The sequence below is a fragment of the Pithys albifrons genome, chromosome 2 (assembly GCF_047495875.1).
Source record: "Pithys albifrons albifrons isolate INPA30051 chromosome 2, PitAlb_v1, whole genome shotgun sequence".
Taxonomy (NCBI): Eukaryota; Metazoa; Chordata; class Aves; order Passeriformes; family Thamnophilidae; genus Pithys; species Pithys albifrons.
The window spans coordinates 94,095,874-94,123,429 of record NC_092459.1 but is presented as its reverse complement, the minus strand read 5'-3'; the positions used below and the strand labels follow the sequence as shown (position 1 = coordinate 94,123,429).

General features: G+C 39.9%; 1 protein-coding gene across 4 annotated transcripts; it reads right to left on the bottom strand.

Moving 5' to 3' along the window:
* On the bottom strand, window positions 1-26,250 carry RCOR3 (REST corepressor 3). 4 transcript variants are annotated; one of them, XM_071577910.1, is made up of 12 exons: window positions 26,018-26,250; window positions 25,470-25,526; window positions 20,008-20,085; window positions 18,477-18,529; window positions 16,623-16,784; window positions 16,148-16,272; window positions 14,545-14,623; window positions 11,654-11,872; window positions 9,953-10,030; window positions 9,113-9,170; window positions 3,464-3,705; window positions 1-3,039 (listed from the first exon to the last, which is right to left on the bottom strand). In XM_071577910.1, the coding sequence occupies exons 1-12, from the start codon at window positions 26,157-26,159 to the stop codon at window positions 2,695-2,697; spliced, it is 1,638 nt and encodes a 545-aa protein (XP_071434011.1). In that variant the 5' UTR covers window positions 26,160-26,250; the 3' UTR covers window positions 1-2,694. The 4 variants fall into 4 exon arrangements, with proteins under 4 accessions (XP_071434011.1, XP_071434028.1, XP_071434020.1 ...); XM_071577938.1 differs by lacking the exon at window positions 3,464-3,705 and having other exon boundaries at window positions 2,705-3,039; XM_071577927.1 differs by lacking the exons at window positions 18,477-18,529; window positions 20,008-20,085; window positions 25,470-25,526; window positions 26,018-26,250 and adding an exon at window positions 18,238-18,329.
* Between the last annotated feature and the right edge of the window lie 1,306 nt (window positions 26,251-27,556).

Genomic DNA, 27,556 nt, shown 5'->3' with positions numbered 1-27,556 from the left:
TCAACACCATTGTATAATTTTATTTCTAATTCTTAAAAAAATATAAATGAATTTAGATGAGAATCACAGTATAAGGGCCCTAACATATTAGACCGTTACAAGGTACATAAAAATAGAAGACACAGATTTCTTTGAAACTTTAATCCTTTGATTAAGCAGCAAGCATATCACTCTCCAGGCAAACACTGCTTAAAACAAACCCTACCCCCCAAAACAGGACGTGCAAACTGTATGCACATATTCTGCAAAGCACACAATAAAGACATTTTGCTATGTACATACTTATTTAGTACTACAAATGCTAGGAGTTCCCTACTGTGTGCTACAGTGTATGCAAATTAAGAAATACTACCCTACCTATCTCTGACCCTCCCGCCCCCCTTCAAATACAGCACCTTTGCCCACTTAGAGAATATTTAAACAAGATTAAACGGAATTACAATGTACTGAACAGTTTTATAGCAGTTGGTGGTGGCCAACTGTACTGTAACACCCAACATTCTGCATACTGAAGTCTATTGACAAGAGACAAGACAAAAATTAGCAAAGGTACAATACACACACCTGGGAGACTCAATGCTAAAAACAGAATAGAAAATCAAAAAAATACTGAAGGTGAATCTTATCACTGTTAACAATTAAACTGAGATACTTGGGATGTCAAAATGTACCAGCTTGGTTTTGTATTGGTTTTAAAGACCAGAGAGCAGCCAGATCTATGTGCAGCTGGTGAGGGGACACTTAAGACTTACAACTCCCAGAACAAACATCTCTGTGACCATGAATTCCTTGATGCTTGTTTTACAATGCTGCTTTTCTTAGACAGGAGGTCATCTGATGCACATGTAATGGGTAAGCATCTACTCTGATGCAAAAGAACATTTGTGAGAACAACCTTTTGTACAACACCTCAGCACACCAGTGAAAGCTGTTCAGAAAGAAAAATCTCTCAAGTTTGATCTGAAAATATTTTTAAATGAAGAACTAAAACATAAAGGTCAACGCTAACTGCAATTCAGCTACAACTATCAAACTTTAATACTAGATTTTCAAATTAAATAGGACTTGATAGTACAAGAACTTCCCTTTGCACATAAAAAAAGACCTTACCTAGGTGCCAAACTGATCATTAGTCCATCCAATTTATCTGTGAAAAAGCCTAGGGAGAGCACATTCCATTTTCAAATAAAGTCTCATTTCAGTCTAAGGCAAATCTAGTTAACAAAATGGATTTACAAGGATTTTCAAACGCCATTTCACCTATAAGCAAAAAAAATTTTCCTAATAGAATGACAGTCAACATGAATGTTATTACATAGTCAAGAATGCCTTATTTTTCAATAACTTAATTCATATCACAGTTTCATACAGTGCCACTCAAATTTGGAGCCTGGTTTACTTGCAGGGTAGAGGCATCTACCTTTACAAAAAATATAAAATTAAAAATCCCACCCCCCAAAACACTGCTAGGCATCAATCAAGATTTCAGACAATGCAGTGAAATGAGTCTCTCAAACTCCTAAAATTTGGAAGCACTAATTAATACCAAAATGCAGATTTTACTGAGACAATAAGATAAACACCCCATTCCTACTCCAGACCCCCAACATTTTTTTTTGAGAAATGTGTCAGGAATCGGAGATAATCACTTAAGAGTAAGACTAGGCTGGCAGCAGGTAACTACTGTCAAGATAGTCTAACAGCACCACCAGTGTCTACACTTCCCTCGTTAATTCTTAAGCAAGGTATCAATGATGCAAATACATGATCTACAGACAGTCATTCTTAGAGGAATGAAATTTTACTGTACTTGAATTAGAAGAATTAGTGGAATAGCAAATTAAATAGATACTTCTTGCTAAATGATTCCTCTCCTGTCATCTCCCTGGGTGGTGGAAGCTGCTGTCTCTCTACCCTGCCCAGCCCACATGAGAGATTGCAGCAGGACACTGGACTCCTGTTTTCAGTTAAATTCTAGGAGTAGAACATGCATGAGGTTTAATAAGTTTGGTACAACAGCTCATTGAGTCTTCAGAATACTCTGAAAGAGGAGCATTTAATGAGCCATTACCTTTTTAAACATAAAAAAACTTGGGAAAAACATGAAGAGAAAAAAATATACATTTTACGAGTGTGAAATGTTTCTATTGTTATCTAAATAGGGCCAAAATTTCTGACCCTAAATTCATCATTTTCATTCACTAAAAGGTAAAAAAACCCCAACAACCAAAAAAAAAAAAACCCAAAATTCACACACAAACCCCCCCCCCAACACTACATTGAAGTCTCCTACAATATTATCTACTCCTAGATTTGCCAGACTACTTTCCTGTAGTTAGATGCTCGACTATAAAGAACTGTAATAAAATAAATAGAGTAAAAATCAGTTAAACAAAATCTTGGTGTGTTGAACATTTATTCATTTAAGAAGTTAGCTTCCTTCAACAGTTATTCGTATAGAGGAGTGCTGCATTGTAGGCATTGTTCTGCTGTACAAGTCTTCGGCATAAAAATATTTTTATACAGGTGGTCGTTCATGTTGTTCCAGTTCTAATTATTAGCTTGCTCCTCTGGAAAACTGGTCTGATACCTGTGAAGGCTTGCTCTTTTCTCCCCTTCATTATTTGGAAAAAAAAAAAGTACACTGATACAATTTTTCAAATGTGGGAGTTAGCATAATTCTGCTTTATTTCTTCAGTGCAGAGTAGACTGAGATTCTGTCTGAATTCCAATGAGTGAGGGTGGCTGCTGGCCACTAACCGTGGTTAACACTGGCCTTGGGTTTAGGCGAGGAGGCATGGAATTAGCTGGGCGGATGAGCGGCGGGGGAGGCTGATTGAGAGTTGGCCGTGGCTGAATAAATCGCGCCTGCTGTTGGAGTGGCGGAGGCTGCCGATGGAGAGCAGGAGCAGCAGGAAGTGCTGGGCGAAGTAACGGGGGCGGCTGATTTAAAGTTGCCATGGGAGCGGCAGGTGCTGGAGCAGATGCCTGTGCTGGAGGTGAAGGGCCTAAACACTGAGTGGCCGGAGTGCTTTGTGCCTGCACAAAGGACAAAGACAAGACTGCGTGAACAGCCACCCCAGCCAGAATGTGACGTAGTTGGGCTGCCACTGTCCACTACACAGGAAACAGCATTTAAAAAATAAAACCAAAGAACTCAGAAGTTACTGAAAAGAAATCACCAACCAAAACATTATAGACAGAACTAAAAATATATATGAAGCAAGTCTTCTTCTAGAACAAGAACTGTATTTTAACAATAAAACAGTAATGTGATTGTCACTATCAAAGGTGCAGTCCTGCTCCCAGCTGGTTAACGACATTGGCTGAAGTTCTATGCAAGCTCATCATCATTCTTTAGAATGCGGTTTGCCACTCCACACCAGTTAACCTTACATTTTATCACTAAATAAAATGCTGTTCCTCAACCCATGCTTACTTATTTCTGGTACACAAAACACACCTCATCTTCTTCATCAGTGCTCTTTCCTGATGGCACATTAGAAGTATTTTTTGTGTCCTCCCCTAAAGCAGAAGCATCACCATTAGAAGCCAGGGTTCCTTGTTCCGCTTCCCATTCCTGCAATACCTCCTCTAAGTTAAACCGACGCCTGTAGTTTACAAAGAAGTTCTTCACTTGGCCAACAGTCTTGTTGCCAATTACATCTGCAATAGCTTGAAAATCTTTACCATATTTTCGGACACCTGGAAGGCAAAGTAAATAACATAGCTGTGAAGAATCAGTCAGACACAGCTACGTGTGATGTATTTATAGAGAGAACCTATGGGACCTGCAAACCAAGGACTCGCTAATTAGGAGGAATTCTCAATTAGGAGAAGGCCTCAATTTCCATTAAAACAAAACTAATTTTAATTGCACAGCTACTAACATACAAATCAAGAACTTTGTTAAAAGGACATTACCCATTCTTCTTAAAAGATCCTAGCTTAGTCACCAAGCCTCTCAACCTAAAACCATAGAGATCAACCCTCTGACAAATAAAGTCCTTCAGTGTGCTCACAATAAGGGCAGAAGCCCAAGACAAGCTCAAGATGAGAGGAAGGGGGACAGAGATGTGTTTAGCTGTAAACAGGGTATAACACTAGAAATGTCAAGTGACAAACATTGACAGATTCTACAGGTTCCCTCCATGTGAGCCACACAGATCTGTTTCTTTTCCCACAACCAGTGCAGAAGGAGTGGTAGAGGGCAGCAGCTACTGAACCAACCATGGGGCAAAACACAGGGCCACAGTTAAGTCACAATACACTGCTCATTCCTGCACTTGTAACATGCTTTCTTGTGAGGAGATGCAGAGCAACTGGCAACCATTCACATGACAAACTCTTTTTGAAGCTTTCATTCACCGTTTGAACTGGGTAGAAAAATCTGGAAGTTTGGGAAAACCACCTTGGAGGATGTAAATATATATAAGCTATTAGTGCCTGTATATAAGATGGCCCAGCACAAGCCTCCAGTATCAAATCCCCCAGCAAGAAGCAGGAGATCTTTGCATCATTCTTTTCATTCTTTTTTGTATGGACAGCAGTAGTCACTTTTTTTACAAGCACTTCACAAGAAAATCCTGACATGCACTTAAAAAAAAAGTTCTAAACTTACATTTGCATATAATACAAAAAACCCTTGAGTACAACTTTCCATAGTTTTTAACTTAAAATTGGAATTATAATAAAAAGTATATTGATTTTGTTATATTTAGAGTACGTGTCTAGTTCCCCCTTTCTCCTGCTCAATTAAAAAAAGTCTTCAAACTCTCCCACATCTTAGGACACAGCTTTTAGTTGCACAAAGTACATTTTTAATTACAAATGTCCAGAAGTTTGGAGACTAAAAGAAATGAAAAAAATTATTCCAGAGCAAGTAAACAAGACTCCTGTTTTTCTCTCAGTTACACATGAGTGAATTACAGTTCGACTTTTCCTGTGAAGCTCCTGATAACTAAACTCATTTGGAACACATTACAGTGCTTAGAGGATAGGCACTCTGTCTCATTACAGGAAAAGAAATTTATGCCTGATTTCATGCCTCACTTCAGAAAGGGAAGTAAAGGATTCAGAAAGTGAGAGTTTGTTTCAAATCTGAAAGCTATGTTCCTTTTCAACTTAATTGTGAAGACTGTGACCTTCAGCTTGTTCTGCTCCTTTCTACTTTCCTCATTATTAGGCACTTCTGATGTGGTAATGCACACTCACTGCAATTTAAGAGAAAAGTTCAGCTCCAGGATAGTAACAATTTCTGTATCTGAGGCTGATGTTTCAGCTGTCAAGAGCCCAGCTACATTATTTAAGATATTTTCTGGGGCATATAAAAGAATACAACCATCCTGATTGCAAGAACCTTGTAAAGATATCAGAACCACGTTGGCAGGGCATGTATCTAGGCAAAGCAAAGACAGGGATTTGGCTCTGTGCTTTATCAGTTGCACAAAGCATGAGCTATACTCCTTAAAAGCTGTGTGCACCCATGGAACAATCCCTCTGATGTTTCAATATTCTTTGACTGACCTACCACTACCACCCTTACTAATTTATAATGGACATTAAATATTCACTACAACATATCTAACATCCTGTACAATTAATCAAGTGAACAAAGTGCCCAGCAGAACAAAGTACATTTCTGTTTGAAACCTAATTCAGACTTTTAGTGATTTCAGCCTTTTCTGTTACTATGGTGTCTATACTTCTCCCCCTTAATCTGCAAAGTGACTGAGCCTGTTGGCTACCTTCAACCAAAGTTGTCAAAAATAAGGTCTTAAAGACTATTTCTGAACAAACAGCTTGAAAACAAGGTATCTTGCCTTTATCAAGGACACAGCTCTAAAAAAAAAATCTAAAGCAAATAAAATTTCCTTAGTTTAGCTCCATACATCTCTATTCATTTTGGATTCTTTTCAGTGTGTTATTTACTGTTATCCTTTCAAGCTCATCAAAAATAGAGGGAATCCACTGCATGCTTCTGAAACTTTTATGTGTAAGGTGCTGGCATATCTGGAAGTGTTGATGCCACCCCATCATCCCTGTCAAATTGGTGCACATTACTTATGCATCCTTACACAAATTTAGGGCTAAACACCACCCAAATTATTGCTCCAGTATTTAATCCATTATTCAATAAAAATAATTTTATTAGGTTGCTGAAAGTGACACTCAAAAAGGGCAAACGCACAGAGTCACTTCACATGTATGACTCTCTCACAGCTCATTTGAAAGTAGTCCTGTTCAAGGGAACCCTTCAAGCCCTTCAAAACTGCCCAGCTGCAAAGGTGCACTGGAACACGTGAATGCTCTTGATTACAATGTTTCATCTTGAATGTCTAATTCAGAGAAACTCATAAATCTCAGTTTGATGCTGTCTAAAGTGCTTAACATTGTATGTATGTATGTATGTATGGCCAAACTTTGCGAACAAAGATTTGGGAAGGGCTCTTCCCACGTGCGGTGAGCCCTTCCAGCCTGCACAGTGGATTTTTTAGGTGAGGCACAGCGTGTGCAGAACTGGCCCCACTGTTTAAGTCCCAAGGTCCATCTGCCACGGCCGAGCGAGCTTGGACGGTGACAGTGAAGTCCTCAGGACTGTCTACAGCACCCAGTACTAACCAGGGCTGACCCTGCTGAGCACCCGAGATCTGACGGGATCGGATGGCAGGGAGGCATTTAACTGCCCAGTACGGTCTCCACTGAGACTCGAACTCACGACCTTGTGATCAGAGTCCGGAGTGCTCACCATTACACCACTGGACCGCCCCTGCTTAACATTGTACAGCACAGCAAACACCAAAAGGCACACAGAATACTCCAAAGCAATACAATACAGCACCACAACGAGGCAGAAATGGCAACCTCTGGATTATGAGAGCTGCAGTTTTAGTGTGATGGTACTACAGTGTTCCCACCAACTCTTATGCAGAGTTAGATGCCAGTTGTCCCAACTGTTTTCCACTGCAATGCTTTTAAAGTCATGCACTGCTTTTCAACTCAAATTTCATTTTTGTTGTCTTGGACAAGTGTTAAAACATTTTTGCAACTGCATTTTCATATGGCCAAGATATGGCCATACGAAAATATGATCATGTTTGAAAATATGATCATGCCTGTACATTTCTATACATAAGCGTTCGTAATTTAAGAACACTATCTGATGAACTAACTCCTTACATTCAATAACCATTCAGAAAAGCTGAACTGTCACCTGATAAGTTATACTGCAAATGTATCAGCTCAGAGATGGTAAGTCTGAGCCCACAACCCCACTGCAGGGACCCACACTGCTTTCAAGACTACACACAGCTCTACTTGAAGGTGAGTTTTTTCATTACCCCCTCTTCAGTTACAGGCAATCTTGTGAGATTAGCCCATAGGTAAGAAGAGTTTTTTCATGTTCAGGAAAAACAGTACCAAAATTATGTTACTGTAGATTATTTTTATGATTTCTGTGGTTGGATATAATGTCCAAATTCAAGTGAATAAATCACAGAAGTGCCACCTACCTGCTTAATGATTATGATCTTTGTAGAATTATTAAAAGCATATGCTAAAATGTATCAATACATTTGATGAAATAAATCTATTTTTAATGTACAAACTAAGTGTCCCCATGCTCAAATTAACTTCCAAGTTCAAGCCTAAAACACATTATGGTAGCTTTTAGTACCAACAACCATGGCTACCTTCTCCTAAAAACAAAGTCAGGGGAAAACACAGCCTGGCTCCTTCATCCTCTAGCCTGAGGCACAGAGGTTAATGGCTATAGCACTCTCATTCCAGGAGGGAGACTACTAGAAGGCAGTAGGTAGAGGAGGGATAATAAGAATACTTTGTTCCTGATATTAAGGTTCTCTTCCACCTCCATTTCAGACAGTGACAAAGGAAGGGAACTATAAAGAAAATAATACATATAGGAAGCCCGTAAATTCAGTGAAAACAGATTTTTTTCACAAGGACGGATTTCTCACCCCACTCTTAAGTGATGCAGTTGAGAAGCTTATTAAACGCAGAACATTCCCCTAGGGAAGAGACCAGAAGACTAGAACTCTTCTCCAAGGAGTCACCACCGACCCTCACTCCCTTTTGTCCATGCTCCACTTTTGTTGTTTATCTTGTCAGTTCCACAGTTTAACAAAAGCTGAATGTATTCTTATGACTTCCCAAACTATGGTTAGGGAGAACTTTGATAACTAAACTATGATAAGGCAAGAGGCTTGAAACTTTTCATGCTAAGGCACACAGCATGACCCTGGATTTCCCCCACTTCTCTAGCAAGCATTCTATGTACTAGACTATCATAGTAAAGACAGGCATCCCCTTCAGTTGCATTTGGGAACAAAATTATGACCTATTTTGCAATACTGAGAGGATGAACTTAGGACAGAGAATGGTTTGGAGATGCAAATACAGAGAAATAAAGCAGATATATAATCTTTATAAAACACGTCTCATAGAAGTGAGTCAATATATAGTGTCTTCAAGACAGCACCTCCAGGTGTTATTTCCCTTACATGTTCCTTGATTGGGCAGTGCACGTTAAAGCAAGACAAGAGTCTGTTTTCCTTTATTAAACTGAAATAAATGCAAGTTAGCTGTATGAATAGACTACTAGAAAATGCTGGTTTTTTCCAATGAAACTGTTAATTAAGTATCCATATCCAGCTTCAGACTCTACTGTGTAGATATCTGTTCTCTTGTTTCCTCATGAACAGAGAAAAGCAACTGTAATGCAGATTTACATCTGGTTTTTCCTACTTTAAGAATATGGAAAAGTCTTAAATATTTGTTTCAAATTTTAGTACTTCAGTCTTCCACTTTTGAGAAATTCACATAAGGTGATTTAGAAGACGATCAAAAGGACTTTCTGGTACTAATACAGATGTTAAACCCTGCTTAGCTTTTCTCTTTGGTATTTAATATGGGTTAACAGAAAGACTAGTGTCATGTTGCTTGAATGAATGCCCTAAATATTCTCCCTAGTTTTGCTACTCTCCCGGTGACCAGATAAATTTTAGCTTTTCATTAGAGAAAATACAAATATAAGCCTGAGTACCTCTGCAAATCCTTTGCATCAGATCTCGACTTGCTGCTACTATTAACATACCTTGTACTGCAAGAAGCTGCTCTTCTGTGGTCCAACGGGCATTGATTTTCTGATTAGACTATTAAAATTAGAAAAAATGGCACAAAGAACATCAAATTGTTTCAACAGCTACAAAATATTTAAGCAATATATTTTACTTGCACTGCGCTTTACAAAATAGGTACAAATTTCTTGCTTATAAACTGTAACTTAATAGTTTAATATGAGTCTCATGAAGAGGAAGTAGTATTTATGAATTTGAGCTTAAAACTATACCAGTAGTTTTATCTCTGTTTTACTGCAGTTCTTAGTATAAGGTATATCATAACTTATGCACCAGCTAAAGATCTTTATGCAGACAGAATTAGAATTTATAGTTACCTTTATCTAAACTGTTAGGACTTAGTGTCTAGAGCATTTCACATTCACATTATGTTGCATACACAAGCCTTTAAAACCAGCAAAGAGAATACTTCAGCTGTAATGAATCATTTACTTCACATGCACAAATGTATATATAGTAATGTTTTCACACAGTACATAGAATTTATTGCTGGCAATCTACACTATCTATTTTTAATCCAACCCCCCCACCCCCTCCCCACCTATAAGGGCTAAATTTCAGCTCCCTATTACTATGAACAGACATGATGTTTCAGTTTTTTCTGCTTCTTTATTCAGCCAGTTGCCATAAAAAACCTACAACTAATTTCTTGTCAAGAAGCCAGACTCACCCCTGCATGTAAGTCAATGGATTCTGTTTAAGCTGCTGCTGAAACTCTGCTGCAGCAAAACACATTTATGCAGCTTCCCACTAATGCAACTGCAAGGCCACAAGTTTTAATATTTATTCTGATTTACCTCAGGAGGTTTGAATTCTTCAATCCCGCCTTCCATTTTCTGTTTAAGTGCACTGTTTACTTGCTTAGCATTTTGAACCTTGGTCAAAAACAACAAAGTTAATCAGCTCCACAAAGAAAGTTGGTCACTTTACACATATATCTTCACTAGGATTGCCACAAGTGTACCTCCTAAGTTAGAAAGAGAAATATTATGGTTTAAGGCTTCACTACGTTTAACTGTTTTTTTAAAAAAAAATTTAAAACCACAAAAAACAACCAAAAACCACAGCACAGTTTACTATGGAAAAAAATATTAAAGCCAGTCTTTGAAAAGAATAGTTTGTCTGCAAGAATATTAAAAGTTGGACATAATAAGCAAGTTTTTATAATGATGCATATGTTCCTGAAGAATGAAGATTACTCTAGATACAAAACTTGATTCTTAGAAACACAAGATGTACTGCACACATTAACTTATTAACTTCTTCTCAAAAAAAGAGAATATTCATGGGATGTTTCCAATTAGCTCCTGACAGATTGTGTTTATTGACCTTAGACCATTCCGATTTTCTTTAAGGGTGATTCTTGAAAATATTTTAAATATTTCTTAGTCTACAAAAAGGACAGAGCTTCCCAATTGCATATACACATATCTATGAACCACTTAAATCTGACAGTGATGCACACAAGGTAACATAGGTAAGAAAATAGTTTTGCATACTATGGTGCACAGCTATTACAAGTGTTCTTAAGTATGGACACAAAAGCAGACAACTCAGTGGGAGATTCCAAAGGCTGCATCTCTGAGATCACTGCAAGAAAAAAAAGAGAAACACAACCTCAAGGCTATAACTCACCTACACTTAGGCTAAAGAGTGAAACCCACCTATGCTATTTAGCCCCAGAGTCCTGCTGTGACAGAAAGAAGCGTATTTCTCCTGTAAAAGAATTTAAAGGAGCAAAAACCCCATGAAATCCTTTATTCACTCCATGATTTTGCAACATGGCAGCCCTATATGGAGGCAAAAATTTCAAAAGATAAGCCTTGACTTTGTAGCCCCATTGCTCCTAGAAAATAAGCATGCACACAGTGCTGTACCCTTAGAAGCTGAATAGATCCATGTTACATCTTTAAGTGCTAGAATTTAACTTCATGCAAAGGGCGCATGCAATTGTCCTCTTAAAGGTGAAGACTACACAGCTTTTCTAAACTTAATAAGAACTAGAAAAAAACGTATTCATTCAAACAGAGAAGATAATTAGGCCCATGATTTCAACACCCCTCACATACTTTCATGGTATGTGGGGAAGGAAAAACAGCTGTAATTTCAAGTATAATAAATGTAACTTCCTCTGCTTCTTTGGTCTTATTCTCACTTGTCGCACAAATACTTATAATAAAGTTAAAAAAAATAAAATAAAATGTGACTTTATATTTTTTCCAGCCCCCAAGTCTGTAGCACTGTTTTAATGCCATACTTCCACCTGCCATTTTTTTTTTAAGAAGTCATCTTGCTTCAGTTTTATACAAAAGAAGAGAAGAATGTAAAAAACAAAACTGAAGAATAGCAAGCGTCCAGCAAGTGGTGATAACTCTGGAATAAAATGAGGAAGACTCACATTAAAGAAGCTTCAGAATCTTCACAGATAACTCTTCAAAACCATTACAAATCAGAACAAACTGAGATGAAAAGAAACCAAGACCAATAACCCATGGTACCTGTCGCTTTAACGAGATTAGTTCCATATCCAGCTGTCTAAGAATTGTGTTGGCTGCATTGGGACTACAGGAAACAGCTATCACATCCTCTTGGGTCAGGTACATGCCTTTTGGTGGACGGCATTTGGAACGTTGCGAATGGTGGCGATGCTGCAAGCTCTGATACTCTCTTCTACCCAGACCTATTTTGCTGGTCTGAAGAGGCTGCTCATTATTGCCCTTTAATTTACAAGAAATAAATAATTAAAGAATAACAGTACCTGGTATACAACTTTATAAAGTACCATGTAGCATTGCAACATCATATCTATGACAAAAAAAATGTAAGCTAACATCCTTCTCTGCCTGTAGTATCCAAATGAGTCTTGCAGGTGAGTTGATGGAGCATAGCAGGCATTGCTGGATAAGCCTGCATTAGTCTAAAGAAGGTCAGGTTTTAAAACTTTTTAACATAGCTGCAAACACAATAAATGTTACAGAAATCTCAGTCTGAATACTCTGAAAGAGGGCACGAATTGAGAATCTTTTATGTACAGAGAAGTTAAACATATATATTTAAAATATATATGTATATCTCATGTTTAAACAAGTAATCAGTGACTTTACACATTTATTTGTGGTCAGACAGGAAGAGCTCAGGTAAAGATTTAGGGGGAAGAATCACAAAGTCAATCAGGACAGTCAAGAATGTAAAGTGACACTTAGACCTGCAGTATGCACTCTACAGAAAGAGATTATAGTGTTTGCTTTGGGAGGAAGGAGGGATGATTTTGAGGTTTGAAAGAGAGAATGGACAAACTTCTGCAGTTACTATAAAAATTCACGTAATTTAGAAAACTTAAGTTTTTCTTGCTTGCCTTTTTGGAGACAAAACAGAATTTCAGAGAGATGAAATCTCTTTAACTACCGTTTTGATATGTTTGGACATCTAAACACTTCAGGTTTGTCTTCAATGGGCATTGATACACAAGAGCTAGTCTGAGTGTATGTGACTCCCTCAGAGCAAGTTTTTATGTTTCCTTTAGACCAGGAGCAGAGACACAAAAATTAGTTTCTCTGCAAGGATTTTCCAATTCAGAACAATGCTCAGTACCAGAACAGAAGTGCTACTTCAAGCAGGTCCCTACTGCTCCTTCCTGCTGGCATCCATGCAGGTTAAGAGGAGGTGGCCATCTGATCACAGCAAACAGACAACAAAGTGCAGCAGCCATTATTATTATGTTCTACAGAATTGTATACATCAGGAAACAGTATTTTATTCTACTACACTTGATTTTCTGCCACATTCTCTTCCCAGCTAATGTAACATCTTTATCCAGTTCACAGGCTTCACAGGGACCATCTTATAAAAACTTCAGATATGTGCTCTTTCTTGGAAAATTAATATAGAGTCTTAGATCTTTGACAGCTAAAAATCCCATGGTTAAGTTTACTTCTGCCCCATTTACACTATTTGTTTTTTGGTTCTGCATGGCTCTTTCAGTATGAAATTGCAGTTTCTGTCTATTCAATCTAGGTGTTAAGTGAAAATATTCTCTCAAGATTTTGTCTTGCCAAACCAGAGACTTTAGCTTATTTTAGTTTGCTCTGGTAACAGGAAGTTTCCATTGCTCTGTATTAGCCTACTTGGTTTGTATTTTGCTTAGGAAGTGAAAGCATGCAAATCTTACCAGAAATATTAGAACACAAAATTATCTTATGGAAATGCAAGTAGCTCATCAGAAACTACAAACCTATTTGTCCCATTCTGAGAAGTCCATCAACACACTGTCATTCTAGACTGCATGTAGTGAGTCAAACAATAACCAAGTAAATTGACCAAAATAGCTCTTATTTAGACACAGCTTAGGCAGCAACTCAAAACATTAGATAGGAAGAACATTGTTACAGTAGCAGAATGAAATGTAAAAAGGTTTGTTATTAGACCTTGTGACATTTTAAGTTCTAAAAAAACATAGTCCCACACATTAAAAGAAAAACAATCCCAAACTCTTTTACAGAAAGGGATAATTGTAATTGTCCTTTTCTCCCTGAGCCAGTTAGATAAAGTCATACATTGAAGGTCACTGCAAAGCTCAGAACAGAACCTAAACCTATCAGTCTCTTACTCAATATCATTTTTGTTTGAACTGCAATGTTTTATTAATAATCTGAGATACCACTTCCTGGGAGTGCTGAAGTCCTGCACTACCTCTCCTCTCACTCTCAAGAACCATGAACTGACACATTTTAGGAAAATCACAAGTGTCTTAAGTTGATCAAGGAACCAATCAAATGTGTTTTTCTAGTTTTATTCATAAATACCTCATTGTTTTTAAAAACAACCCAAAATATCCCCAAAACCTGAACACACCCTGAACATGGCATTTCTCTGTAAAGCTAATAGTAAGTGCTCATTAAGGTGACAAACATGTTTTTTTCTACAGTTATTAGTAGAAAGCATCTCAGTAAAGCCACATATTAGTTGAAATGCATTGCCTCACTGTAGCTTTGAACAAAGATGTTCTTAGAAAAACATAATTTAATTTTAAAATTCAAAGAAAACATTTTCATTCAAACAATTCACAACCAGTAAAACTTTAAACATAGTAACTAGACTGATGCAGAGAAAATACTGTTTTACCAGGTTGCCAGAGCACACACTTCTTACAAAACTTGAAGATCTCTCAGGACACAGTGGAGGTAATAAGAGACGTGTTTATATCCACAAAACAGCAAAAATATATGAAAAAAATTTTGTTTCAATGAGACATTGCCAAGATCTTGATCACTTAAAGATCCTGTGATTTCAGCAGGCTGCAAGGTAAACCTCTGTACCACAACTCATTCTTCACAGTATCACATTCACAGCAGTCAAACAAACTGACATTCACTGTTAAGTTCTCTGTTACCTCCTTTTTGGCTTCTTTTTTGGGATCATAATCACTATCATTTCCATCCATTGGATGAGTTTCTTCTACGTCATCATCACTAAAGACAGATTACAATAAAAGAGTCATTTTATCTACTTTTTTAAAACCAAATATATGTATGTACCAGGTAAGAGAATTATCTATACTAAAATACCTAATCTAAGTATATGGCATCTCAAATTTATTTGTAGTTTTCAAAAGACAGCCATTACAAGCACATTTTCTTCATTAAATTTCAAGAACTATTACGATAAACAAGCAATCCTAAACTATACTTTCAAAGTTACTTTAAGCAATGCTGTTATCGCTGCCAACAGTTTTGGTGTCAGCTTTCTTCAATGCAACCACCTGTGCCAGTGTGAACCCTTATGTGGTCAGCTACACTAAGGCTAGAAATAACCTTTCATTTGCCCCATTAGTTTTAATAGATCAATCTGCAAACCACTGCACCAGGTGAATAAACCCTTGTTAAAGTCTGTGGGGAGCATAAGGGCACAATATACGGGAAAGCGTGGGATTGCTTTTTCACCAAAGTGCTCAAAATCCAGCAATTTGGGGGAAGGAAATGAAATCTGCTGAACTCAGTCAAAGAGAAAAGGTTGAAAAGAAAACAGTCAACTTAGTTGGGTCCAATCCAGTCATTCTGACAATATAATTTCTGCATAAATTAATGCAAAAACACACACAAAAAATCTAGTTATTACCAGAACCCCCCCAAAATGGTGTATTACAAGCAAACTGACTTTAGCCTGTAATTTTTCAGAAATAGGGTGACTAAATAAGCACATGAGTTTTAGATTCCAGCAGTTAATTTTGGTAACATATTATTAACAAGACCCTTTTGCTCCAGTTATGCAGTTTTCCATAGATACAAAATTATACTTTCCAATATAAACATAGATTCTGTTACTTATATATTCTACACATTATACCACCTTTTAAAAAGTGCAAGTCAATACTCAAGTATACTAAGTGCAAAATAATTGTAATTTCATAGTAACTAGAGGAAATGTTATTCCCTTCTGTGTAAGACAACACGAAACTATTTTGAGCTCCAATTCTCTCTGCCCAATACCAGTTCTAAGTTTCCTAAAAGGAGATTTTAAATAAAGTTCTGTTATAAAAAAAATACTCGGGCTTTCTAATCACTACAGATCTTTACAGTGGTTGATCTTTCAGTTTTAATTCTATCTTACTTAAAAAAAAATCCAAACAAACAAAAAGATCCCAGAGACCCCTACGTCCACAAAAACACACTCCTCCCCACACAGTTATGTAAGGTTAGATTTCTCACAGTAGATAATATTTCTAAACCACATTCCCAGACTTCAGTTTTTTTAAATCCCTGTTTTTACAGTTATCCATTAAATCACTCCAATCTGTTATTACAACTCACACAGACTGGAGTGATAATTCTAAAATCACAGGTACCAAACCCCTTGGTATAATCAGAGATATCACAATAGATGCTCAGACCTAAAAAAGATGGTTCACACTGAAACATAATTGCTAGAAATTACTCCCCATCTCTACTTAGCAAGACTTCAGTCTCTCTTTAGCTACTTAAGAACCTAAAACTTACCTGTCACCTTGATTATTTCTATTCGCTAGTTTTCGAGCCTGCCGATCCATCAAACTCGTCCTAGAGCGAGTTTTTTTCCAAGAATAGTAATATTTTACAAGGCTTGCAATGGTCTTATCTGGAAGCTAGAAGAATTCATTGAAATATTAGTACTTTTGAAAATTAAAATTCTACCTAGAATTATAATTCTGCTCTATTTACAACAACCTTAAACAAAATATTTTAAAAGCATCAATAAGATGCAAAGGAGGGATGTATTTTATGTACATTTTTAAAAAGTGGAGGGGAATGCTCTTTTCATTAGGGTGAAAAAGCTGTATGTCCAAGAGACATGATGAAATTAAATTAAATTAAATTAAATCATTCATTCAACGTTCTTTCTGGATCTTTTACACATGAAGTTTCAGCCCAACAGGAGCCTTTGTTCTTAGTGCATCTGAGCTACTTAGTGCTTCTGATTAAAATATTACTTTACCATTTGCTGGATCCTGTGAAAGCTCTTTCCATGGAAGCTAAATGCTTGTTCAAATAGGACTTTATCTTCAACTGTCCATTCATCAGGGAAAGGGGTGAAGTTAGGGAGATCCGCAAGGGACTTCTCAATATTGTGTTTGTGCCAGAATAACATGCCGAGAGCCTTTGAAAAGAAATAGTCCCTCTTTGGATTTAGTCAACTTTCTAAAATGCTGCAACAAGTTTAATAAAAGCAGGAGATTTATTTATAATAAAATTTTACTATCAGAATCCCTTCTCAAAATATATTTACAATTTTATTGGCTATTTACTATAGGTTACAAAATTCTCTTTGGAGACAGTGGGCACATCTGTACTTTATTAAGAGTATGAAAGCCAGACAATTTAAGGTTGGCAAGGCAGCAGGAATTCTAGAGTAGCATGAATTAGGCTGAGAGGCTCAAATCTGACCTGTTTTCTTACTTGACAAGCATGTATCACCTACACAGTTCCCTGTAGGCCTTTATTACCAGCCCACTCAAAAAAGAAAAAATACTTTTCAGCAGACAGAGGATCATCCAAAATGCAAGTCTGAAAGTTCAAAGTAAGAGTGGTCTTTCTACAACTCTCCAATCCACAAATAACAGCACGGCCACTTCCATGTCACGTGCACCTAATAAGGAATGGAAATTTAAATATACTTTCTAATATAATTTCATTTCTCAATATTCTAAAATAATTTTATGCTTATTAGGCTTTCTGCCAGAGAATCATTGACAGATTTGATGCCAAGTCTGGTATGGGAATTGGGAAACGTAATCCACTCAGTTTCAATCATGCAGCACAGACATGATCACCAGTGGTTTGTCCCTCTAACCCCGTGATTTCACATCTTCTAATAAGGTGGATACAGCAAATCTCTTTTCTTGTTAAAATGGCAAGTGACAAGCACCTCTTGCAAAGATAATTTCTATTTCACTGTGAACAGTCCCCCAGTATTTTGTATCAAAAGTTATTTTGAAAATTCATCTCTTTTAGACTTGAGATCCATCAGTTCTCTCTCTTGCCTAAGACAAGTCAAGCCATAAACAAACATCACCAAACCACAGGTGTTCTGGACATTGTAGCACTGACAGCCTTTTTCAGGTAGTTGATGAGCAAGTCTTTGCTATTATGAACTTCCATCCTCCAAAACTTGATCATACAACTTGTTTTCACTTGTACTCCAAATATATTTACCCAGTGGGTAACCTCACTTTTATATAAATTGGTTAATTGATGAAGAAAACTGCCACAAAACTAAGTGTAGACCAGCAAATTTTTATCGGTACTATTTAAGGAATGATGACTGAAGGTTGTTAAATAAAAAGTGAACTTTTTTGTTACTTTGAAACACAGAATTTGAGTCTGTTTTCCTGCCTCTGAAAAAACTGCTCAACTAAAATTGGTTTGCCTTTTTTTTTAAGTATGCAAGAAATCTTTTCAGTGCCTATCACTATTAATGGTTCAAAATGGTACCATAGTTGCATTCTAGTGTTAAACATTAAATTTGAAAGCTGCTTCCCTAAGAAATTCTTTAGCTAAATATACACACACAATTGCATGACATGCCCAGTGTATCAAGAAACATACCAAACCTTTCAAAACTGCACATTACAAGCTGAGCATGTCATGAAAACAAAGAGTTCAATCTTTTGCAGAGAATCCAGACCACAACTGTATGCAGATCCATTTAACTGCAGTGTTTGCTGCCGTGCCTGAAGAGAAACAGCGTTAATTAATGGTGACCAAGAGGAAAAAAAAACCAAAGAAGAGTTGTGTTATAGTTTTATATTAAAAAAATCCTTTAAATGAGCACTCATTTCATAGCACTTACCTGTTCCACATTGTATCCATGCTTTTCCTTTGCTATTGCTATATATTCGTCCACTGTAACAAAGAAATGTCAGAATTATTCTTTAGTACTTCCAGCTCTGCTACATGACACAGAATTAGCCACCTAACATGGGAAAAGCCTCCCTGCACTTTGACACACTGCAAAGGCCCAGGTCCCCCAAAACATTAAATATAATCATAACTTTATTAATAATAACTAAACCCGCTAAATTTAAGCCAACATTTTATAAACCTTTTACACAAGCTAATTCTGCTTTCTTTCCCATTTTTACTACAACAAAACCAAAGAGGTTCAATTTATTTATTTAAATCAGAGACTAGATAGTTATTGAAAGGTTATGCCTTTTTGAAACCCACTCCTGGGTCAGTTTTAAATTGAACTACTTCTACTGTTGTATTCCCAAACATGTTACAAATTAAAGAGATCCTATATCAATGATGATGCATAGCCTCAATATCAACATAGTTTTCATTTATTTTAACCATGACATTAGGTCATTTTCCAATAGAAGATAAGAAAGTTCAATAATTAGGTCTTCAAATTCACCAATAACATTTTTTAAAATCATATTTAGCTATAATAGAGCCAGCTCTGGATTGAACACTTTTCATCACTTTGCAGTTAAGTCCTACTTTTTAAAAAAGAAAAACTCTACCCATTTACCTTCTACAATTCATAATTAAGTGGCAACTACATAGTTGAAAGGAAGCATGATTGAAAGAAGGAAATAATTACATCCTTCTTATTCAAATGGACAAGAGATGTTCTTGTCATGAAGTGTTGCAGCAAGGAGTTAATTGTACTTCAAAGAAACAAAGTGTTTAATAACCACAGTTGTAGAGTATTTTATTTCTAACTGTTCTGCAGTAGCTGAAGGTACATTCTCTCAAATGTAGAGGGAAACAAACTTCTAACTACTGGTATTAGGTAGAAACTGTCCTAAGAACCAGGCTCTCATGGTTCTATCCTCAAAGTTCACTCCTCTATATTACATATGGGAAATTCTAGCATAGGAGACAGGTTTAAACTAGATTAAACAGATAATTGATCACAGTCAGTCAGATAACTCCTCTATTTCAGGTCATTTTTGAAGGCAGAAAATATTCAAATTTTCCTTATATGACAGCAATAATAATTTTCCCTTGAACTGGGCCTTAACACTTTTTTTCTGAATTTATACACTGCAACTCCTTCTCCCAGAAAGTTCAAGCAGCAGGTTCTCATATTCAGATATTTTATTTTTTTATTAATATCTAAAGGTTTCACAGACACTGATGATGACAATACAACATAGGCAGTGTGATTTGAAATAAAGACTTAACTAAAGTAAGAGAAGGTGATCTTTCCTTTCCTTGGAGTTTTCTAAATAAAAAAAAAATTAAAAGAGAAGCTTTGTGTTTAATTTACTAATTTGCAATTTCACTGTGTGAAAAATACAGAGCAAACAGGCACATCAGAAATGATTTAGTTATACTTAAGCACCAAAAATCCTAAGCAGGCAAGGACTTACACTTGGCATCTGGAATATTATGATATGGAGACCATACAAGCATCCCTCCATTATCTTTATCAGTATATTTTGTGGCACCTGTAAGAAAACAAGTACATCTCAGTATTTGTAAGTATGGTCTAGAGAACAACAATGTGACAGTATGCAAAATTCAACCATATTAAGAAATCTAACCCATCTACTTAGGGGAGGGAAAAAAAAGTCATTAATTTCACATTATTTTCTTAAGACATCAAATGACTGAATTTGAACACTATTCTTATGGGGTTCAAGCACAACTAGATATTAGACAGGATCGTGGTTACTACAGTTAAACCACTGAAGTGCACTGCTGAAGTTGGAAAAAGTCTTACCTAGTTCCAACCCCTTTGCCATGGATAGGGACATCTTCACCCATCCAACCTGGCCTTGAACACTTCCAGGGATGGGGCATTCACAGCTTCTCTGGGCAACCTGTTCCTGTGCCTCACCACTAGTGAGGAACTGCTTTCTCATATCTAATCCAAATCTACCCTCTCTAAAGTTAGCAAGGATGCAAAATTTAGAGGTACTTGTCCTCCAGAAGTTTTGATTGTCTATTAGTACTTTAATGTTTATCACTATTGTAGGAGTATTAGGACTTATTGAGTTAAGTTAGGCTTCCTTAAAACAAACAAAAAAAATAGATAAGAGGTAGAATACAGTCACCATCTCTGATCCCTCTTTCAACAAGGAACTGTACTACCAACTATGGCAGAAACAATTTTGTTCATCTGTCTCTCTAGTTTTGATTTTCCTAACCGTGCATTTTTGATACTCATAGCCAACTGAACTGCACAGCTTTAGAAAGTAGTTCTAAAAAGTAAAAGGTATAAAAATAATTTTTGGTTTTTGTTTGTTTGTGCTTCCCCTCCACCTCAATTCAGCAAGGGAAGCAGTACAAGTTACCTGACCTATCAGGCCAGAGCAATAGTGATGCAAATACTGAAGCACTAAATCATAGATTTGATTTTTCAAAACATGCTGTAAAAGAAAAGGAAATTTCCCAATACTGGAAAAGCACTAATTAATAGCTACTTTCCATTACAATTTCATTACATTTACAAATGTAGGCTACTGCATAAAACCTCTTACAATCTATTTGTTTACAATAGTTTATCTTGCTAAGAAATTGCTCAACAATTGCAGCATTTATACTTGTGTCAGTATGAATTCCTTGAGTAATCACCCTCAGTGGAACTTGCTGTGCATCTTTCTTGCAGAACAGCTTTTTTTCAGTGAAACAAATAACTTTTCACTCCATTTTAAGCTTACAGACTTGATATTTAGGCTGTACATCTCATTGAAGCAAACAAAAAGACAAAATCAATGCTTTGAAAGAGAGAAGAGTATAGTGCTTCCCCTTCATGCACTATGCTTTGTTGCTCTGCCCTCTTTAGTTTGGCAGTGTTTTGTATTGGTATCATCTCTGCAATCTTTAGATACGTCACGACTGTGGACTTGGAAAAACTAAAAGAACTCATGTGTCTTCCAAAATGAGATGTGCAAGACAGATAACCTAAATGCAGCACAAACTCTGTAACAGGTTAAAAGTGTGCATATATTCATAAAGCACCAGTTTCAAGGCATAAGTACTACTAAACTCTGAAAGGGTTTTGGCATATAAGAACAAATTCCCTAGTATAACATTCCACTTTAGAACAAAAAAATCATGCCATCTTTAGTCATTAGGAAAGTAAAACTTCATGAAGAGCAATACAACTGTGTTACAGGCACATTTCTCTTAGGCACCCTTTTTATCACAAGTAAATGACCACTACCCTGCACTCCACTCTAAGAAATGAGGAAAAAGCAGGACCATTAGAGAATGTATTACAATTTCAGGTTGTGAGGAAGAAATGTCTAAACTTAAGATACCTGCAGAAAAATGGATATCATGGATATTGTCAGGTTCTGAATATTCAAGTACTGAAGTGTAAAAAGGTAAGTTTCAGAGTCCTTGTGCCTGCAAGAGATTGTGTACATTGTGACATTCCCCTACTGAGGTGCTACCCTCACATGACAAGCAGCTTCCACCAAAACACCCCTTTTCGAAGCAGCGCTGTTTCCCCAGCAGGAATCAGACAGGTATTCCTGTTCAGGTGGCACCTTCACATTGCCAAAAGGGAAGCAAGGATGACAAAGGAATAATGGGATGCACACAGGTAGCTCAAAGGAAGGCATCCTGCCCTTAACACAGGATGTCCTTAGCTACAGTATGGGGATCTCTCCATCTCTACATGCAGGACCACAACTCACCTTTATGAGAGCTACTGCTTGCCTTTCGTACCTTTAGCAGTATTCTCCCCCAAAAGAGCTGTGCTGTACCTCAAGGGCAACATGATCTTTATCTGCAAGACCCATTCTTACTAGGGGCAGTGCCTGGAAATACCAGGCAACACATTAACCAAAGTGTGCTAGAAGAGTAGAGTTGCAAGCCAGTAAGGAAGAGAAAGGCCAAGAGCGGCATCTGAAATATAACAAGTCTCCCTCTACCCAAACCCTGTGTTCAACCTCCTTAGGAAGAGGCTTCTGGACTTCAGCTGCTTCCCCCTCTGCCAACAACAGTTAGGAAGTGGAGCTGGCTGAAGATGACTGACAGGCACTCTCCACTGCTCCCACAACAGGGAAATCAGAGCAGCAAACTGATGCTCTATGAACTTCAGCTCCACATTAGAAGTTAGGCACACACTGGTGGTGCAGTTCTGTACATGATTCCAAGTACTGAAAAAAAAATGCTAATCCAGAAGGAGACACGACACAGTAAGGGCATCACGGGGCAGTGTGGCAATTTAAAAGTATATTGGTCCAGGATATGATGTACCATCCTCTGCTTAAGGCTACACTTTGAGAGAGGAACAAAAACATGGAAAGTAACTGGAAGAAACCCCACATTTCTAAAACGAAGGACTGGAAATCTTAATAAATAAGCAAACAAAGAAATACGTAGAAAAAGCCCAACAAAACAGGGAATATGAGGACAGATGGCATGGAATAAATGGAAAGCATTATATACTTTACTAAACCATTTAACAACTTCAATTTAAGAAAGCTTGTTTTCATATTAGAAGACTAAAGGGAGAAAAATTAAAAGGACATACAGAGAAATGGATTCCATAAGTGACCTTAAATGGTATAAAATATTCTTCTTGACAGCCCCAACCCCATCCCCGAGAAGAGGGTAAATGGGAAGTCAGTATTTCAGCATTAAGTAAAGTTTGTATTAAAACCTTTGAGAAGCCCAAATCCAAGTAGAATAAAACTTCTCTAGCAGTTCTCACATGTGCACAACAGGGCGGTGCATTTTCTACTATGCTTTCCAAGAGAATGCAAGCAGCCCCCAACATAAGGATACTAGCTTTGTAACATCCTGCTATATCTATAGGAGGGCCAGAAAGTACTAGTAGAAACATTTTCACCAAGAATATAAAGTACTGTAGGAAAACCAGGAGAAAAAGACAAAAATCTGGAGTGCAGTACATGGTGCATTAACTCAGTAAATTAGATACAATAAAAATCCTAAATTTGCTCATTAAAATCAGGGGGTTTTGCAGTGACAAAATTTATTTCATTGCAGAAATACCTAGTGAAAATTAAAAATGCTATTTCCCTTAAGCTGTATCTGAAGGCTTGCTAGTAAAAACAGTATGGTGTGGGAAGGGGTAAGGCATTAAAACAATTCCAAGAAGAAAGAAGTTATTCAGAGATAGTGCCTACATCCATATATGCAAACCTAGGCATACAGTGGAGCATGTTATCTCATGTGTACAAAATGTAACCTAAACATAGCATGGTTTTGTCTTGCATTACTTCTACCTCTAAGAAATGATGCTTCAAGTCTAATTAGAAAAATAAACTCAAAAAACCAAACAGAAGAAAGCAGAAGATCTTGCTGAGATCTCCTCTGACAACCAATCTGTTAACTTGGTAAGTATGTGCTGTACTTTTACACTTGATAGAGTTATTATTTATTTTATAGACTTAGGTGTTCCAAAAAAAGTCATTGCCTTCTTGCCCTAATAATTGAAGTACACACATTAAGGACAATCTTATACATTATGCCTCTAACACAGGATTTATTAAATAAACATTTCCATCATTAAGGAAATTGATAAAGTAACTGAGCATGTTTTAGTCCCAGTTATTGAGAAATGGGGCATTAGTTGAATTCCATTCACCAGAAACATTCAGGAGCAATAAAACATCAGGTTATAGGAGAGGGTAAAATTAGTTCTGCAGATACAATGATGCCAAATACAGTTTACAAAACTGAAACCTCAAAACCTCAGTTGCCCTACAAGGGTTGAAGAGTTCCTTTAATTAAAAAAAAAAAAAACAAACTAAAAACAACCAACAACCAAACACTATGTGTTTTTTCTAATTTAAGTGGCCTGTAGGAAAAACAAGCCCTGACTGCAGGGTAGAAATCCTCATTTTTATCTGTGTTTATTTTTACATAGCCAATGTAAAAAGAAAGGGTGTAAGCAGTTAGCCTTATTAACAAAGAGATCTAGACTACGTGCTCCTTCCTAGGGGAAAGGCATTCCCTTATGCCAAGATCATGCATCCATTTAATCCCACCCTCCCCCTTTCTTTCACCCGGCCTTTTCTTTGGCCTGTGGGGCTTGCGCCCATCCAGAGGGGCTCGCTCCAGCTTTAGGAGGCACTATGTGAGCAATCCTCTTCCGGTCAGAAATCATCTGACACCAATGGAGCCCGTTTGGAGAACAGGAAAGTAGATAGGCTTCATCTGACCACTACAGCAGAGCTGATAAGCGCTCCCAAGGTCTCCCTACTCAGTGTAGTAAGGCAAGTCAGTATTCTAGCAATTGACTTGCTAAAGCTGAGTACCAGGCTATGCAAGCGTAACCAGTATTCCTCGGGGCGGGGCTGGGGGGACGAGGAAGGCGGAGGAGACCAGCTCAGCCTGCCACGGCGGGGCTAGCGAGGCTACTACAGCACACAAAACCAGGAGCAGGAGTTTCCCACCAAGCGCATCTTCCACCCAGCGCCTCCAGCACGCAGCCAGGTCTGCTCCGCTTCCGGCAGGGCGCATCACTTCCCACCCTTGCCCGAGAACATCCATCACCCCTCGCCAAATATTTTTAAATCACCTGGTTAATGTATTATATGCGTTAGGGTTTACGTAGGGGGAAAAAAATCCAACCTTTTTCGGCTTCACCGCCTCCCCGCCGGATGCACATAATGCGGCCGATAACGAAGGGAGAATCCCACACGGCGATGCCCCCCCCCCGCCCCCGGAGCGCAGATGCTGCCCCGGCCAAGCCTCCCGCCGCCGGCACCGGGTCGCCGACACAAAGGCTCAAAAGCAACAGAAATACAACTCCGCCGCCGCCGGGGAGAGCCGAGTCGAGCCCGCCCCGACACGGAGCCCACCCCTCCCGTCTCGGGAGATGTCAGGTTACAGCCGAAAAGCGATTTACCGGGCTCGAAGTCAGGAATGCGCGCCTGGTATTCCGCTCCGACCCTCATTCCTACATCTGCAAGGCAAAGGGGGACGAGAAATTACGGGCTGGAGTGTCCCCGGGCGCCGTCCCAGCTCCCGCCGTGCGGCGGGCGGGCGGGCTGGCGGAGCCCCCGCCGCGGCCGTGCGGAATAAGCCACCTCCCCCCCCCGCCGCCCCCCCGCCCGCCGCCGCCGCCGCGGATTAAGCCCCGACGACCGCCGAGGAGGGGGCAGGAGGAGGCGGAAGGGGGAGTTTATTCCAGCGGAACAATGGGGACGGCGGCGGCTCCCGGGAGACACTCCCTCCCCATCGCTGAGTGCCGCGGGGGCAGCCGCGGGGCCGCGCCGCGCGCTCCCGCCCCCGCCCCGCACACTCGCGGCCGCGGCTCGGCCGCAGCACGGACGGGGCGGCGGAGCCCCGGCACCGGGAAGGGGAAGGGGGAGGCGGCGCGGCTCGGCTCACCGCCCCTCCCGCCGCCTCCGCCACCCCCCTCCCGCCGCTGGCGGGGCGGCCCCAGGCTCGCACCGTGCTCGTCGCCACTGTCGCCGCCGCCGCTCTCCGGCTCCGAGTAGTGCCCGTTGGAGGGGCTGCTGCTCTTGGCGCCGTTGGGGGCTGCCCGGCTCTTAACCCCCAGGAGCTCCGCTCCCTTGTCCATCATGCCCGGCATGCCAGGACTGGGAGCGGGGGAGAGCGGCGGCAGCGCTGGCTGCCGAGGGGGGGGAAGTTAATACGGAGCCGCCATGTTGCCCCCTCCCCGCCCCCCCCGCGGGCGCCTCCTCCCCCCGCCCGCCGCGCCCCCCCTCCCCCGGCGCCGGGAATCCCTCCGCGCCGCCCGCCGGATCTCGCCGAGGGGGCGGGGATGCCGCCGGAGCTCCGGCGGCGCGGCCCAAGGAAGAAGGAGGGATTCCTCCTGCTGCGAGACCGCCACCGCGCCGCGGGGCGATCCCGGCGAGTGGGGCCGGAGGAGACAGAGGACTATTTCCCGCCGGCGGCGCAGGGATCTCGGCGGGGCGGGGCGCGGCGGACGCCGGGCAGGGGCCGCGCGGGGCAGGGACGGCCGAGGCGCGGCTGGAGCTGGAGCTGGAGCTGGGGCTGGGGCTGGGGCTGGGGCTGGGGCTGGAGCTGGAGCTGGAGCTGGGGCTGGGGCTGGGGCTGGGGCTGGGGCTGGAGCTGGGGCTGGGGCTGGAGCTGGGGCTGGAGCTGAGGCTGGGGTTGGGGCTGGGGCTGGGGCTGGGGCTGGGGCTGGGGCTGGGGCTGGGGCTGGAGCTGGAGCTGGGGCTGGAGCTGAGGCTGGAGCTGGGGTTGGGGATGGAGCTGGGGCTGAGGCTGTCGCTGTCTCCCCGGGACTGTCACTCCGAGGCGGTCACCCCGGGGCGTCTCTCCGGGACTGTCACCTCGAGGGCGGTCAGCCCGAGGGCACTGCGGGCCAGCTGACCGGGCCCCGGCCCTGGCGGTGAAAGGCGATGCCGTCACATCGATGAAATCGCACGGTGTGTGAACCGAACCCGTGCTGGTTTTCTTTTCTAAATGCGAAAAGTTATTTATTTATTTAGCTGTTTAATGTAGTTCTTGTGTGTTACCAAGTGCTTCCGTGTCACCGCCCAGTTTATAACAAACTATTCTCGTTTTATGAGGTGAGAAAAGACTGAGACAGACTCCCGGCTGAGGCTGAGTTACAGTGTGGCAACAGTGTTGCAGTGATAACTTGTCTGTCTGATTTCCTGATGTAGGGGAAAAAAGTATAAATTTAAAGCTACCATTGTGATATATTGTAGCCAAGTCTGATGTTCCACCTGAGACTGTCTGACATGATCCATTGCCATACGTCACCTCTCAGCAATTCTTCCCAAGCTTTGCCCTGGCGGCTGTCTGCCCGAAGCTGGTGGTTGATTGATTGAAGAACGCTAGCTGGAGTGGTACAGCTGCTTTCTTGCAGTGAGATTAAGGGGAAATGACTACTTTATGTCCCTGCTTGTGACTACGAAGGGTTTGTAGTGTTTTATAGTAGGTTTATAATGTGATGTAGTTAGCCATGTTTGCAGGGTGCTGTTGCTCGATCCTTGC